The sequence below is a fragment of the Dromiciops gliroides genome, chromosome 1 (genome assembly GCF_019393635.1).
Source record: "Dromiciops gliroides isolate mDroGli1 chromosome 1, mDroGli1.pri, whole genome shotgun sequence".
Classification (NCBI taxonomy): domain Eukaryota; kingdom Metazoa; phylum Chordata; class Mammalia; order Microbiotheria; family Microbiotheriidae; genus Dromiciops; species Dromiciops gliroides.
Window position 1 is genome coordinate 593,694,892 of NC_057861.1, and position 14,556 is coordinate 593,709,447.

At 35.9% G+C, this 14,556-nt stretch overlaps 1 protein-coding gene across 31 annotated transcripts in view; it reads right to left on the reverse strand.

The window, feature by feature from the left end:
• RBFOX1 (RNA binding fox-1 homolog 1) overlaps positions 1-14,556 on the reverse strand; it is a 2,803,489-nt gene that overhangs the window by 101,023 nt on the left and 2,687,910 nt on the right. For all 31 annotated transcript variants that reach the window (XM_043976864.1, XM_043976845.1, XM_043976850.1 and 28 more), the window contains 2 exons: positions 14,068-14,128; positions 7,365-7,418 (listed from right to left, as the gene is read on the reverse strand). In XM_043976864.1, coding sequence (XP_043832799.1) covers positions 7,365-7,418; positions 14,068-14,128 — 115 coding nt within the window. The remainder of the gene's footprint in view (positions 1-7,364; positions 7,419-14,067; positions 14,129-14,556) is intronic.

The window sequence follows — 14,556 nt, forward strand, 5'->3', positions numbered from 1 at the left end:
TGCAATATTAGCCAGTCTATTAGCAGTGACCTCTTCACAATGCAACTTTGCAGAGAATGAATGAAGTAGGAAGGAATTTCAAAGCAGCTACTACATGTAAGGTGAGTTGAGACTATTCAAACCCAAGGGAAGGCAGAGGAGGAGACTTTAATGATGCACTGAAATACAATTTCACGTAACAAAGAATAATTGTAGCAAGCTGGGAAAGATCTTATGATACTAGTAAAGAATATAGAGGCTTGCTTTTAGCAAAAGCCATTGATGATTTTCAAACCTAAGTGGCAGAGGGGCAGAAAGCAACTGACTCCAAAGATGGTGGGGACACACACACACACACACACACACACACACACACACACACACACACATCAGGCATTTGATTCTTGTTCAAACTGATTGCAAAAGGGGGAATGTGATCACAAAACTAACCCATCATCCCTGATTAGAGGTTATCAGAGAAATTTGTTTGGGAGCAGAAAGCTTTTCTACCTTTCTTTAGGAAATACAATTTTGAGTATAAACAAGCACTGAGACTATCCCACAAATCACTTGAGAGAAATTCCAGCTCTCAGATTTGGAAATGGATAAGGCAGTGATCAGACTTTTCAGGGTTTAATGTGAGAAAGATGGAAGATCAATAAGATGGAGAGGGAGGGGAAAAAAAGAAAGCAACTGAAACAAACTACATCCTACTTCAAACAGGAGACAAAGAGAAGCAGATGTACAGAATAATGTCTATGGAGTGGAAAATTTCCAGTTTAGAAATCCTGTGTATTTGGGACATAAAGCTTCTTGTTCACTCCAATGCATCATATTTAAACCAGACACTTGTAAAATCAATAAAACGTGTCAAAAAAATCACTGTCTTCAGTGGGTTCCCAAAGTCAAAAGTGGGAGTAAAACATGAGCTTCTGGGATGCCTCTGCCAGCAAAGTGTGGGCTAGCCCTCTGAGTAAACAGGGTGAGCACAAAGAAGTTACATGCCCTGGGACACAGATGATACTGCAGGAAGAATGGAATTCTTCATCAAAAAATGTGATCGGATCAGCTCTTCTTGAAGAATGGTATTAGCTTGAGAATGACCAGATTGATTCCAGAATGTCGTTTTTTGTTGTTTATTGTGATTGTGTTTGGATCATGATATTGGGTGGTTACCAGTAAATTGGAAGGCTTTACATAGCAAATTTGAGGCTTTAAAAGCAGGCATGTAGGGAACGTATGGAAACTTGCTAACATATATCCTTAATAGGTAAGCTTTTCACAGAACCAGGAGAACTTTATACACAGTAACAGCAGCATTGTGTGATGAACAATGGGGATACACTTGGCTCTTCTCAGCAGTGCAACGATCCAAAACAATTTCAAAGTATTCATGATAGAAAATGTTCTCAACATACAGAAAAAAAGAACTGTGGATTATGAATGCAGATTGAACCATACTGTTTCTACTTTTGGGACTTTTTAAATTTCCTTCTTTTTTGAAGTTTTTCCCTTGTGCTCTGATTCTTCTTTTACAATATGACTAATGCAGAAATATGTTTAATGTGATCGTACATATATAAACTATATCAGATTGCTTTCTGTATTGGAGAAGAGGGAGGGAAGGGAAGGTGGGAGAAAAATTTGGAACTAAAAATCCTATGAAAACAAATGTTGAAAACTATCTTTACATGTAACTGGAAAATAATAAAATATTTTATTAAAAAAAACACAGGTAAGCTTTTCAGAAAGATAATGAGAAATGAGATGTTCACTACTACAACACCAACAGGCAAATCTCAACCTAAACACTGAAACATTGACTTTATCTAAAATCCAAAATTTTAAAGCATAACCAGTAAGTGAAATGTAATTTCAACAACAGATCAAAGACATCTGGTTTCTTGATGATCTAATTTCCTCCAGATTCACACTGCAAGTGGACCAGGAAAGTGCTTCATCAAAACAACTGAAGAAAAATACACTTTCCGCAGTTTGACTTCCAAACACAGGCAATGTCGGGCATCCATTCCTATCCAGTCTCTCACATATTCCATATTCTTACCTGCCGTGTGTTTTCCTAACACCAGATTATTTTTCTTTTAACTTTTTTTCCTTTATGAGTGTACACTCAGGGAAAAATGCCAATAATAATAATGTCATCAGGTCCACTGTTTACCATTATCTTCAAGGTTTTAGAGTTGATTTACTCTACGTTCCTCCACTTTTGACTTTAATTGTCTGCTTCTAGTTGTCAGGATATAACTATATCTTAGATTTGCATTGCATTAGAAGATCTTTCCTTTCTCTATTGATCTTGTCTTATGGAGTAATTTAACTCAATTCCAATTTTCTTTTGCATGCGGGGTGCTCTCCATCCCAGGAAGTGAATTATGTGTATTCAAGTGGTGCATCTTATGAATCTTGTTAAGCTTTCTCATCTTATAGCCTCACTGATGGAATATTTAATCACAGAAATGAGTTGGCAGATATGATATACAATACAGCTAAGCTTTGCAGCATGTGTCTTCACCAGCAATTGAGAAACTGGTGAATTTCCCATCCATCAGTACCATCTTGACAGCTTTGTGTAATCCTGTGTTTTGTATTGTTTTTGCTTATTTATGAAGATTAGAGGTATTTATATTAATATTTTATTTGTAGAAATATCACCTATATTTCTGAAATGGCCAAATTTTTTCATTTATTAATAAGCAAAAGACCTTTTTTTACTGACCATGGAATCTTTGGCATGTGCCAAGCACTTGAACATTTTTAAAACCACCAATAATAAAACTAAATAACTTCAGAGTTGCTTGTGGTTCCATATGGTTTCAAATATTCCAAACTCTGTTTAACATCTGTCTCTCCAAAAGTAGAGAATGGTCAGAAACCATGGCTAAAATGTCAAAGATCTTCATTATCAAAGAAAAAAGGTAGTTGCTTATGTCATCGTTTTATTTCTCACAGCTCTGGGTTCTCCCTATAGCTTTGGAATCGATTAGATTTTTAAAAAATCAATCCTATTTAGGTTAATAGGGAAAAAATCAAGTCTTTAGACAAATTTTAGATGTCTATGAGAGTGATTTTGTATGTGTCTGTGTGTCTATCTGAAAATGGAAACTAGATACACATGTGTAATTTTTTTTTTAATTATGAGTATGTGATTCTAGTTCAGAGTTCAGAAAGCCACCACTTGGAAAGTCTCTTTCATAAAAGCTTCCTAAATGTTTCTTTTATGCTGTAGGAGAAAGCATGTCATAATTCATCAAACAAAATTAATACTGTTGAGCTAATAATTAAAGGTTCTCATTAAGAAGTGCAACTGCTCTCCCTAACCCCACCCTGCAATAAAAATGCATTGGGGACTTCAAGAGGTTATATGCAAAAATCAATAACCTGCCATTTTATAATTAAAAAAGAAAATAAATGTTAGGGAAAAGTCCACTAAATTAGGAAAATTACCTTTAGGAGAGATTGAAAATATTGATTTTAATTTACAAAAATATGCGAACTCTTCATGCCCTATTCTGAGAGACAATTGGAGGCTGGGTTGTTAATTCTGCATAAGCTTTGAAAATCAATAATTATACTATGGGAATATTATTATAGTCATCATTAATAAAAAGTCACATATACAGAAATGACTAATGACTCAAATTCCTATTTCATGCAGATTCAGGTTAGAACTGCTTAAATGCCCAAATCAAATCAATGTCACAGCCTCTCTTTCAACTTAGATACATTCAGCATTGAAAATAGAGCCTATGTCTGAGGTAAGGAACATCTCAAATATCTAATATCAATTCATGAGCACGTAGCTAGACTCTGGCTGGATTTGAACACTTGGTCAGGAAAGTTCAAAAGAGTTCAAATTGGCTTCCAATACTTATTAGGTGAGTGATGCTAGGAAAGTGACTTAACCCTCTTTGTGTCGGTTTCCTCATCTGTAAAATGAGCTGGAGAAGGAAATCTCAAACTATTCCAGTAGCTTTTCCAAGAAAACCCCAAAGGGGTCATGAAGAGTTGTACATGACTGAAAAACAACTGAACAATAATAAAAATTTGTATGGTCCCACTAAATGGATATTATCCAGGCATTTGGATAGATACTTTATATGAATGAGTTCCTCTGTGTACATGTACAGGCTAAAATAGAAATATATTGGTCAATTTTAGATCAATTCAAGATTTTTTTCAGGTCAGCAAACACTTTAATATAAAGTCTTCTTCAAATCTTTCCCAAGCTTTTGAAAGTCTTAAGTTTTGTCCACACAAACACATAGAGATCAACATATATACATATCTGCCTGTTCATGTGCTTTTGACTTTTCATTTTGTTTTGCATCCTGATGCAAGCAGAGGAAAGAGAACTACAGGAGTCTGTTTGAATCAGATGCAAAACTTTCACCTAAAATAGATCATTAAGGTTAAAGTGTTTCAGTGTTCATCTGGTTGGAAATAAATATCTAGATAACTTTCACTTTGCAAGTTTAGTTAAGCTAATCATGATGCAGTGGAAAGAAATGAAGTGATGTGCAGTTTTAGGAGACAATATTTAAAATTCTTATTAAAACTTTTTTAATCTGGGTCAAAACTTTATTGGCTTAGGAGTATAGGCCTATATTTTATGTAACTTTAGAATGTGTGTTCAGTGATTTAGTTATGGGGTCTTGGCAAAGATACAGGGGTGGTTTGCCATTTTCTTCTCCAGTAGATTAAGGCAAACAGAGGTTAGGAGACTTGTCCAGGGTCACATAGCTAGTAAGTAACTGAAGCTGGATTTGAACTTGGGTCTTCCTGACTCAGGCCCAGTATTCTATACACTGAGCCACCCAACACTCTCAAATAACTGTAATTCTATTCCTGTAGGCAAATACATAAATAGGCTTTAAAAAGAAAATTTGAGACTAATGTGACTAACAATTGTAGTCAAATTAGATTTGAGACTAGGGAAAAAATCTACTCCCTTTTTCTAAATTAATACATATCCTATTCATCACTTACCATTTGTTTGGGGCTGGATTTTTTTGTGATTACGATTTTAGAAAAAAATGAAAGAAGACAATTATGACCCAACCATACTTGTAGTCCAGGCTTCTAACTACCCTCAGTTTTATACACAAGCAATGTCTTGCCTGTTGCATGAAATCTATTGTTTGTAATGCCACTACTAAGTTGCTACTTGGGCTCCTAAGCCAGAGCTTTCTTCAAAGCCAGTGGGGAATGTATGCCCCAGTAACGGCTGCAAACCTCAGCATGCTACTGTGAGTACATATTAAAAAGTGTTTTCTACTCTTCAGCTATGAGAATTAACTGGCAAAACCAGACATAGAAATTATTTTCCTCCTTCTACTTTCACCCCTCTTCCTTCCACTTTCACCCCTCAAAGAAAGAACCTTAGTAAAATGGCTTACTTGTAATAGATCAGTCACTCAATTTTCAGGAACAATGGTGAACTAGGAGAATGTGGAAGGCTGAAATCCATGGATAATTAAAAATGTAATTCTCAATAGTTTAGATTCATTTCCCACTGAAACATTCCCTTCAGCTATTCACAAACAGAATTCACTTTCCCTAAGGCTGGGTCAATAGGTCATCAAACACATAGGTGAAAACTGAAAAACTCCAGACTACAGGCATCATATGGCTCAAATATCTGAATAAAAGACCACATTGTTTTTCTTTTATCTATGTGTTTGGCATTTAATCTGTAGCTAGGTGGCACAGTGGATAGAGCACTGGACCTGGAGTCAGGAATACATGAGTTTAAGTCCAGCCTCAGACACCTGCTACCTGTGTGACCCTGGACAATTCACTTAACTTTGTTTGCCTCAGTTTCCTCATTTATAAAATGATCTGGAGAAGGAAATGGCAAATCACTCTAGTGCCAGGAAAACCCCAAAAGGAATCATGAAGTGTCAGACACCCATTGAAACAACTGAACAACCACAAACGGGCATATAATCAAAACCCACATGTAAATTATCTCTTCCTTCCATAACATGTTACAAATACATATATTTATTCTTTCATGCACATACATGTAGGTATATAAGCATACATGCATATGTGTGTATATTCCTCACTATGATTTTTTTAAATCATATATAAGTATATGGCTGAGACCTATGATCTAATTAATATAGGGAACTTGAAGAGGAAATCCATTCTGCAACTTTTTTAAGACTAAAAAGACTCTTAAGACTAGAGTGTTGCTCAGAATGCGGAGGGACAGCTAGGTGCACTGGATAGAGCACTAGCCCAGGAAACAGGAGGACCTGATTTCAAATCTGACCTCAGACACTTACTAGCTATGTGACAAGTCTGGGCAAGTCACTTAACCTGATTGCCTCAAAAAAAAGTGTCATTCAGAACACTGAAAAGTTAAATTACTTTCCCAGGGTTACTAAGCCATTGTGAAGCAGAAATGGGGAACCCAGGTCTTCCTGGATCTGAGGAAGTCTCTATAGCATACTGTCTCTCTTATATACAAATATGTTCCACATTCCTCGATATCCTAAAAAAAAAAAAAGAGTTTCTTTTTCAGTGATGACCTCTGCAATTAAATACTCAGCTGCTATGTTTCTAAGCCGATAGATAAAGAACTTGTTCACTGAGTGAGAAAATAATTGGGTTGAAGAGTTACAGTGTCACAAAATCATTTAAGGGACTTAACTCGGATCAAAACTCATGGCTTCTGAGATTCCAACACTACATGCTGCTTTTTTCCTCAAATTTTTGATAGCCAATTTACTACAGGTAGAGTGTAGTGGAACGCTCATTGCAGACACGCTGTCTTACCCATCGTGCTGAGGTGAAGACATACAGACGTGATGCCAAAGTGGACAAGGAAGCAATCAATCACCAAGTGTAACTGATCAATGCAGAAAGAGTAGAGGAGCCTTCTGGTTAATCAAATTTTTTTTCCAGTAGCCGTTTCATTCCTACCTCATGTCTGAATTGTACAGATAATTAATTATCCATCTTGCTCTCCTGGTAACAGTGTAACATAAACTAAATAAAAAAGTGTGTGGCTTACACAGGTAAGCATATTGAAGGAAAATAATTGTAGATCAATTTACATTTTTTCCAATCAGGTATCAAAAAAGTGAATATGCTTCTTTCAGGCAAAAGTGATGTTAAAGGGGAGGATTCCCATACTTACCTTCATATACCATATCTTAAATGAATGAGTCTTTATTTCTGTGATTTTTAAATACTCTTTTTGTTTTGCCCAAAGAAATCATTCAAAACATATCAAGATATTTATTTATTCAGTCCACTCTACAAACTCCACTCGTGATCAGCAGGGCACACAAACTGGAAAAAAAAAAGTCAAAAAGAAAAAGTAAAGACATTGTCATGCACAGAGATGTTCTTACCTGCATAGAATTCAGGACTATAGACTGCGCCCACAACTGGATTCAATTTCCAGCCTAAAAAAAAAAACAAAACACAAAAAAGTAGTTCATTGACATTATTATCACAAAGGGTAACACTTCCTACACTAAAATCCATCAGATATCTTTTCACAACTTTTTGACAATGAAGGATGCAGAGTGGCAGGAAACTAAAGTTCAAAAAATAGATTCAAATTCTGCTCTTTTCACTTGCCAGCTGTGTGATGTTGGGCCAGTCATTCAAAGTCTTTGGGCCTCAAATTCCTCCTCTATAAAGTGATGATAGCATTACTTGGATGGTTGACTATCTCACAGAGTTGTTGCAAGGGTGAAAATGAGATAGTTAACTGTGCTCTATAAACTATAAAGCATTATATGAATACAAGGTAGTAGTAGGAATAGTAGTATCCTTTTTTTGGTGATAAAAAGAAGTTTACAAAAATATTCATGTGAAAAAATACACTGACATGTGTTCCTATGTGTCTCTTGTGATATTGTACAACAAGGAAAACTAGTACAACTAAAACTTCTGACCATCTTTTTGAAGGTAAAATGTTCTTCAAAATGATCTAGAGAGAGACACACTTCCCAAGAAAACACTTTTCAAGAGCCTTCTCCCCTGACTCACCATAATATAATTACATATTTTTACAAATAATTAACTATAACTATTTATTTAGAAATAGAATATAATTAATTTATGATTTTACTGTTCTTTTTCTTTAAAAACCACAAGATACAGTTTTATCTAGAATCCAAAAATATCCATTTTTTCTAATAATAATTGATACTGACCCTCAATCTGTCTCATTTTCTGAAAGGCATTTGCAATTATCAATATGAAGCATGCTTTGTATAATTTTAGTGTGAATTAATTACGTGATATTTTCAAATTCTTTAAAAATTGATAAGCCATGAGGATTTGCTAGGATAGCTATCAATAAGGCAGCTCATTCAATTATCAGAATACTTAAAGGAGTACTGATATTTGATATTCAGATTTTTTTTGATTTATTGAAATCTTGAGGTCACATGTGGTTTTCTATCCCAAATATGCCTTTCACTCACTGAACCGTATTCCAGCCTTTCTGCAAAAAAAAGTAATTTTATTTTAATATGAATCCTAGCCTAAATTTTTTTAAAGAATAGACTTAAAGTCATGATTCCTTCGATTTTTTATCTCCATCTACATAAAATATATTTCAGACTTCTTCTGATAATTTTTTATAATTAGGATTTTGCTGATTTACCTGTCTTTCGAATTTCAAACCAGTGTTAAATATACTCTAAAATAACACTGCCCAACATAGCGAGTGGGTGAGTCTGCCTGGATTCAAATGTAATGGCAGGAATGCACAAGTTCTGACAGGTCATTTACTACAATGGAAAGGCTTTAAGTATAGGCCTGATGATGGACTGACAGTCCATCCTCAAACAAAGTGCCTAGCTAATTTGTGAGAGATGCTCATAAACAGAAGGCTGACCACGAGGTGATCAATTTTGTTTTTGTTTTTGGTTACAACCACTGAGAGTGCCCGATAAATCAGAGAGCTGTTCAAATCTGCATCACTAAGGAAAATACACAAAAATGAAATTGTGTGTATTACAGAATTCATGGCGGCATGAAAAATAAAATCTTTGTCAATTTTCAAAATCAATGCTTTAAACATTTATTTTGCCATGTAGGAAAATCCTGAGTTCAAATTCTACCTCAGGCATCCACTAGATGTGTGACCCTGGTCTAGTTGCTTAACCCCTAAATAATACCTCAGTTTCCTCATTTGTAAAATGAGAATAATCAAAGGACCTACCTCCCAGGGTTATTGTGAAGATAAAATTAGATATTTGTAAAGAATCCCTTTGTAAAGAACCTATAAAATATGGTTGTTATTATTAAGGTGACTGACATATTAATACCTTCAAATCTAAGCCCTCAAAAAGTAATCAAAATTATTCCTAAGAAAGAGTACCTGGGGTGTCAAAAGAACCCCATATTTGGAATGATAAGAGTCATAGGATCATATATTCTGAGCTAATCTAACGCCTTTATTTTCAGATGAAGAAACTGAGGTCTCAGTACAAAGTAGTAGTACAGGTACAAGATTACAAAGAAGTCCCATTTATTTTAGAGAATCATCATCCCTATTTAAAGACAGGAGGACACTGAGGCTCTGAGAATAGCAGAGCAAGCAAGTTTTATCTGAAAGTCTGAGGGCTCAATGAGAACCTGTGAGATCTTTCCAACTCTAAAATCCTATGGTCCTGTGAAATTTCAACGTGTGCGCAAGGCTCAGAAATCAAATCTACTTAATGAAAGTAAGGTAGGGGGACTGACGGGGTTCTTCTTTATGCTTATTTTCCCTTAACTCAGAAAATTGTGGGCCGGCAGATTTGGATTCAATAAAAAGAAGAATTCCTTTGTAACAAATAAAATTGTTCCATTCAAGGAAAGACACTTGACTAGATGTTTGGGATAGAAAACAGCATGTAGTTCCCCAAACTCAAGATTTCAATTAATGAAAAAAAATGTGAAATAGCTACCATGAAAATATGAATTTTAGCCTAAACTGTCTTTCTTTCACTAAAGCAAAACAATCGCCACTTTTACAATGACTTCTTATGGGAAAATTCTTGGGGCATATCTGTATGATTGGTTTGGGTTACAGGTGTCATTAATTCTGGCTAGATTTGCCTAGGTCTAGACAAGTAGGAAGGTCTGGATTTACCCTCGCAAATTTATAAAATTTGTTTTCATATGGTTTTTCCCAGGACACTATTAGACCATGCCCCTAAATGAAAAAGTTCCACTAAAGGTACTGCAATGGATACCAATTATTCAGAGTCCATTGATCATAGTATACTAGATGATGAACAATTTGAATGAATTTTGGACCTGCCAGCTCTGGCTGATGGAGCTCTCTAAGATCGTAAGTTATATTAACAGCTTCTCATTTTATCTAAGGAAAAAAAAAAGTCTTCAGAGATCCCAATTGATGCCCAGAGCTGAATTACTGCCCCCTCCCCCCATCCCTCATTTTCTTCCTGTTCTCTTTTCTCAGTGCTGGAGTGTTTAACTTTTTTGAAGCCAGCATGCAGAAGGCTTCATTCATCATGAAAATAACAGCAATTAAACTTTACTCTGTCTTGTCAGGGAGGTCTGTGCTAGCCGGTAACTGCGAGGGTTAATCAAGTGTGATGAGAACTGACTTCTCCTGAGCTAAGAGCTGCCAGGAAATCCTGGTGCAGGAGGAGGAGCAAGAAAATCTCCCCAGTAGGTGTTATTGTTCACGTCTTAGTGGGCACATCTTTCTTAGTGTCAATGTTCTCCCTCTCATTGTTCCCTTTGCCCAGAGTGTGTGCACTCCTATAATACATTTTTAACTTTAAAAGCTCAAACATACATGGGAAAATAAAAAAGTATTTTTTGCTCTACAGACTAAGTATATGGAATATGCTGTTCTCATTAGAAAAAACTGTCCCCTGTTAAGAGGGACTTGGCTCAGGAACTATCCAATCCAATAGTTATTTTTGGAAGGCCCACATCATCCTCATTTTCTTTTATCTCTTCCATTCAATAACTGTCCTGTTCTATGCTAGACAATTAGTGAAGGGGGATGGGTCAGCCAGCTATGATGGATAGCAAGAAGGGGGAAAAAGACTGAAAGAATCTTTAAAGGAGAAACAACAGTTTGGTCCTGAAAATGTCTCTGAAGAGATATACACATATGGAAATGTTATGGAAATGTCATACAAATATACATATACACATATGTATGTGTGTATGTATACACACACACACACACGTGTGTGTGTACGTGTGTGTGCCACATAACTATCTCACAAACCTAGAAGAGGCCCTTGGGACAGCCTTGCTAAAGACAAAGATCTTGCACTGTCTGGAAGATGGACAAGGCGATCCCAGAGATCAGTCCCGTTTTTAATTTCTCAGCCTGTTTGTGTATTTCCCCAGGCCTTCCAAATTTAGAGATTTTTATCAAGGACATTAAACCAAACAATGAAGCTTACAATCAACGAAAAACAGCTGACAAAAGCCTGCAACTCTCAACCTCCCAGGGCCCCGGGCATGCTATAGCAACAGAGCAGAGACTTAAGCCATTGTGGTCTAAGTCTCTGTTTCTGAGACATGGGAAGGTTACTGGTGTGCCAATCAACAGACAAGAGCTTGTGTGTCCACAGCACTTTTTTTTTTGTGAGGCAATTTGGGTTAAGTGACTTGCCTAGGATCACACAGCTAGTAAGTGTTAAGTGTCTGAGGCTAGATTTGAACTCAGGTCCTCCTGACTCCAGAGCCAGTGCCACCTAGCTGCCATGTCCACAGCACTTTAAAAAAAAAATCCCACTTTCCTCTTTGCATACAGTTTCCAAAGAATGGCCCCAAATGCTCAAATTTAAACACCTCTAAAAGTGCTTCTGAAAAGGCAGATCTATATTTGGGTAAAATCAATCAATTTATATGTCCTTTCAAGTTTCTGGAACAGAGATATCCTATATGATGCACTGGCAAATGTTTTATATTCAATTCCAATACTGTCACAGGAGATGAACTTAGGCTAAAATGTGCATGGTACTTCTAAATGTTCAAGGGACAGCTGGATAGCAAGCTCTCTAAGCTTGGTTTTTAACTATATTAGGATATGATTAAGAGGGAAAGGGAAAAATGAACAAAGCAGAAAAATTGGAAAAAACTGAACGTTAAAAACCATGCAGGTAAACAAAAAATCAGAATCTTTAACCAAGAAAACATATTTATTATATCCTGGAGATGCTCAGTTATATGAGTCCAAAATTTAGGTTAGCCAAGATTTAGCTCCCATTCCTCCTATTACTCTCTCCAGGCTAAGAAGTAAATGAAGGGCTAGCAACTTACAAAGGCAAATAATCACCACTGACCGAGGGGAAAAACCATCTTGCAATCCTACTGCTAATCCCTAACATGTACAAAAACCTCAATTTTGGCTTCTATATCAGTAGAAATAAGAAAATATCAGTTTCTAGAGTTTTCTCATTTATACAATTTCAAGTCAAAACATTTTTTCATATATTTCCCATTATTTGCCTCAAAACTACCCCCTTCAATTTTCCAGGGGTGTCCTGTCTCTCGAGAGCACATTTATGCTCATCCTTTCCCATACCCTTTATAATTTCAAAAATTTTAATTACATAATGCTCTTGAAGCAAAGTGGCTTAGAGGATAAAGCTGACCTTTGAGTTAGAAATACCTGAGGTCAAGTACCTTATCTAACAAATGCTTGCTGTGCCATTGGGTAAGTCTCAACTTCTCAGAGTTCTATAAAACAAAAACTACAGATTACACAGGAGGTGCTGACCTACATTGGTAGAGAGCGTTTCCTTGAGTGGAGAGATTTCTACATCAACGATATCACACATCTAATCAATATCCTTATACCCTTCATCTTTCAAGACTGAGGAGTTAATTGCTATAAAGGGTCTTCCAATAGGAAGATTATTGCTATTAATAAGTGATCCTCTGGTGGCCAGATAGCTGAGAAAAGTAAAAAGGTATGAACGTGAATGGACAACATTTATCACTTGTCCTTAGAAATAAACCTCTTGGGGGCAGCTAGGTGGCCCAGTGGATAAAGCATCAGCCCTGGATTCAGGAGGACCTGACTTCAAATCCAACCTTAAACACTTGACACTTACTAGCTGTGTGACCCTGGGCAAGTCACTTAACCCCAACTGCCTCACTAAAAAAAAAAAAAAAAGCTGATTCACTTCAGATCTGGACTGCCTCCTAATATTGAAATTTCCCTTCAATAGCCCAGGTCATCAAAAGGAAGTTGGGGCAAAGAGAGGAACAGTAGAAAAAGTAACCTGCCATCTAGTCATTCAGAATATAAAAGAAAACTGCAAATAGGCTAAATTAAGAAAAGAAAGTTGGAGGTTGTCGTTGTGTAATGAAGACCAACTGACATGCTATGTACTGCCCTGTGGTTGAATTTTTATTTAAAAAACAAAACAAAACAACTTCAACAATGATAACATCTAAATAGATGACCTTATTCTTCAAGACATCATAACACTTGTCTGTACAACTACCTCGTGACAAAGAGAGGAGGTCTAAAACAATAATGTGGAAGGGGACTAATATAAAGGGATGAGCTTCACATCTCACTTCTTTTTCCTCCTCTCTTCCTGTTATAAGAACGGTGAAAGAACCCAGAGTGGCACTTGCTTGCATGGTCTACTCTTTTCACTTAATTTAGCAAGGCTATGCCCATTGTGAGTCTACCCAATTAAAAATTGCTAGGGATCTAGTGCATAATACCAATCAAATGAGACCATGTATTAATTTCTTGACATAGTCAATATGAAAGGAAGAAACTAAAAGGGGGGTGGGGAATTAGGAATTTTCCTTCCACAACTCTATTTATTTCTAACAAGGACAATGAGAGTTAGCATCAAATGGAACCACCCTAGAGAGGCTGAAAGAAAATAAGCTTAACTTGACCACCAATTGGGTGGTTTCTCTGTAAACCCTGTAATTTGTTCAGAAGATAAACACTGTACCAAATTTGTAAAATAAAATTAGTTCCAGTGATGAGAAAGACATGCCCAGCCTAAGGAGTTTTCCTAGTTACTTCTGTTTTTAATTTGAAGGAAGAACACAACTACTTCCCATGAAAGGTGTAACTGTACTTACCATTTGTATAAGGGTTGACTGTCTTTTTATTTGTCATTACACGTGCTGTAGCATTATTTACCTAAGTACATAGAAAATCAAATTAGTACATTTTGCTGAGCAAGGTTATAATTCTATTAATTGCATGCATTATGGCTACTAGTATTCATATAAAATGCAATTTAATTTATAAAAGGCAGTAGGTGCATAACAAAATCATACTATTTATAACTACATTTATTTCATAACCATTTAAACTTACAAATCATTTCAATAAAGCAACATCATATCATTTAAAAGTTTAATAAAGAGACATTAAAAGCAAATTAAAAGGTACTGCATAATTGAAGATTAAAAAGCATGCGTGTACTCCATGATAACACTGAAACAATAAATATTTAAAAACAGAAAAAAAATCTCTCATATGAAGGAACATGCAGTGAAGTAGAAGGGGAAGAGACAAGGTACAAGGAAACAGAAAATGTCAAAAAAAGGGACAAACAAATTTTA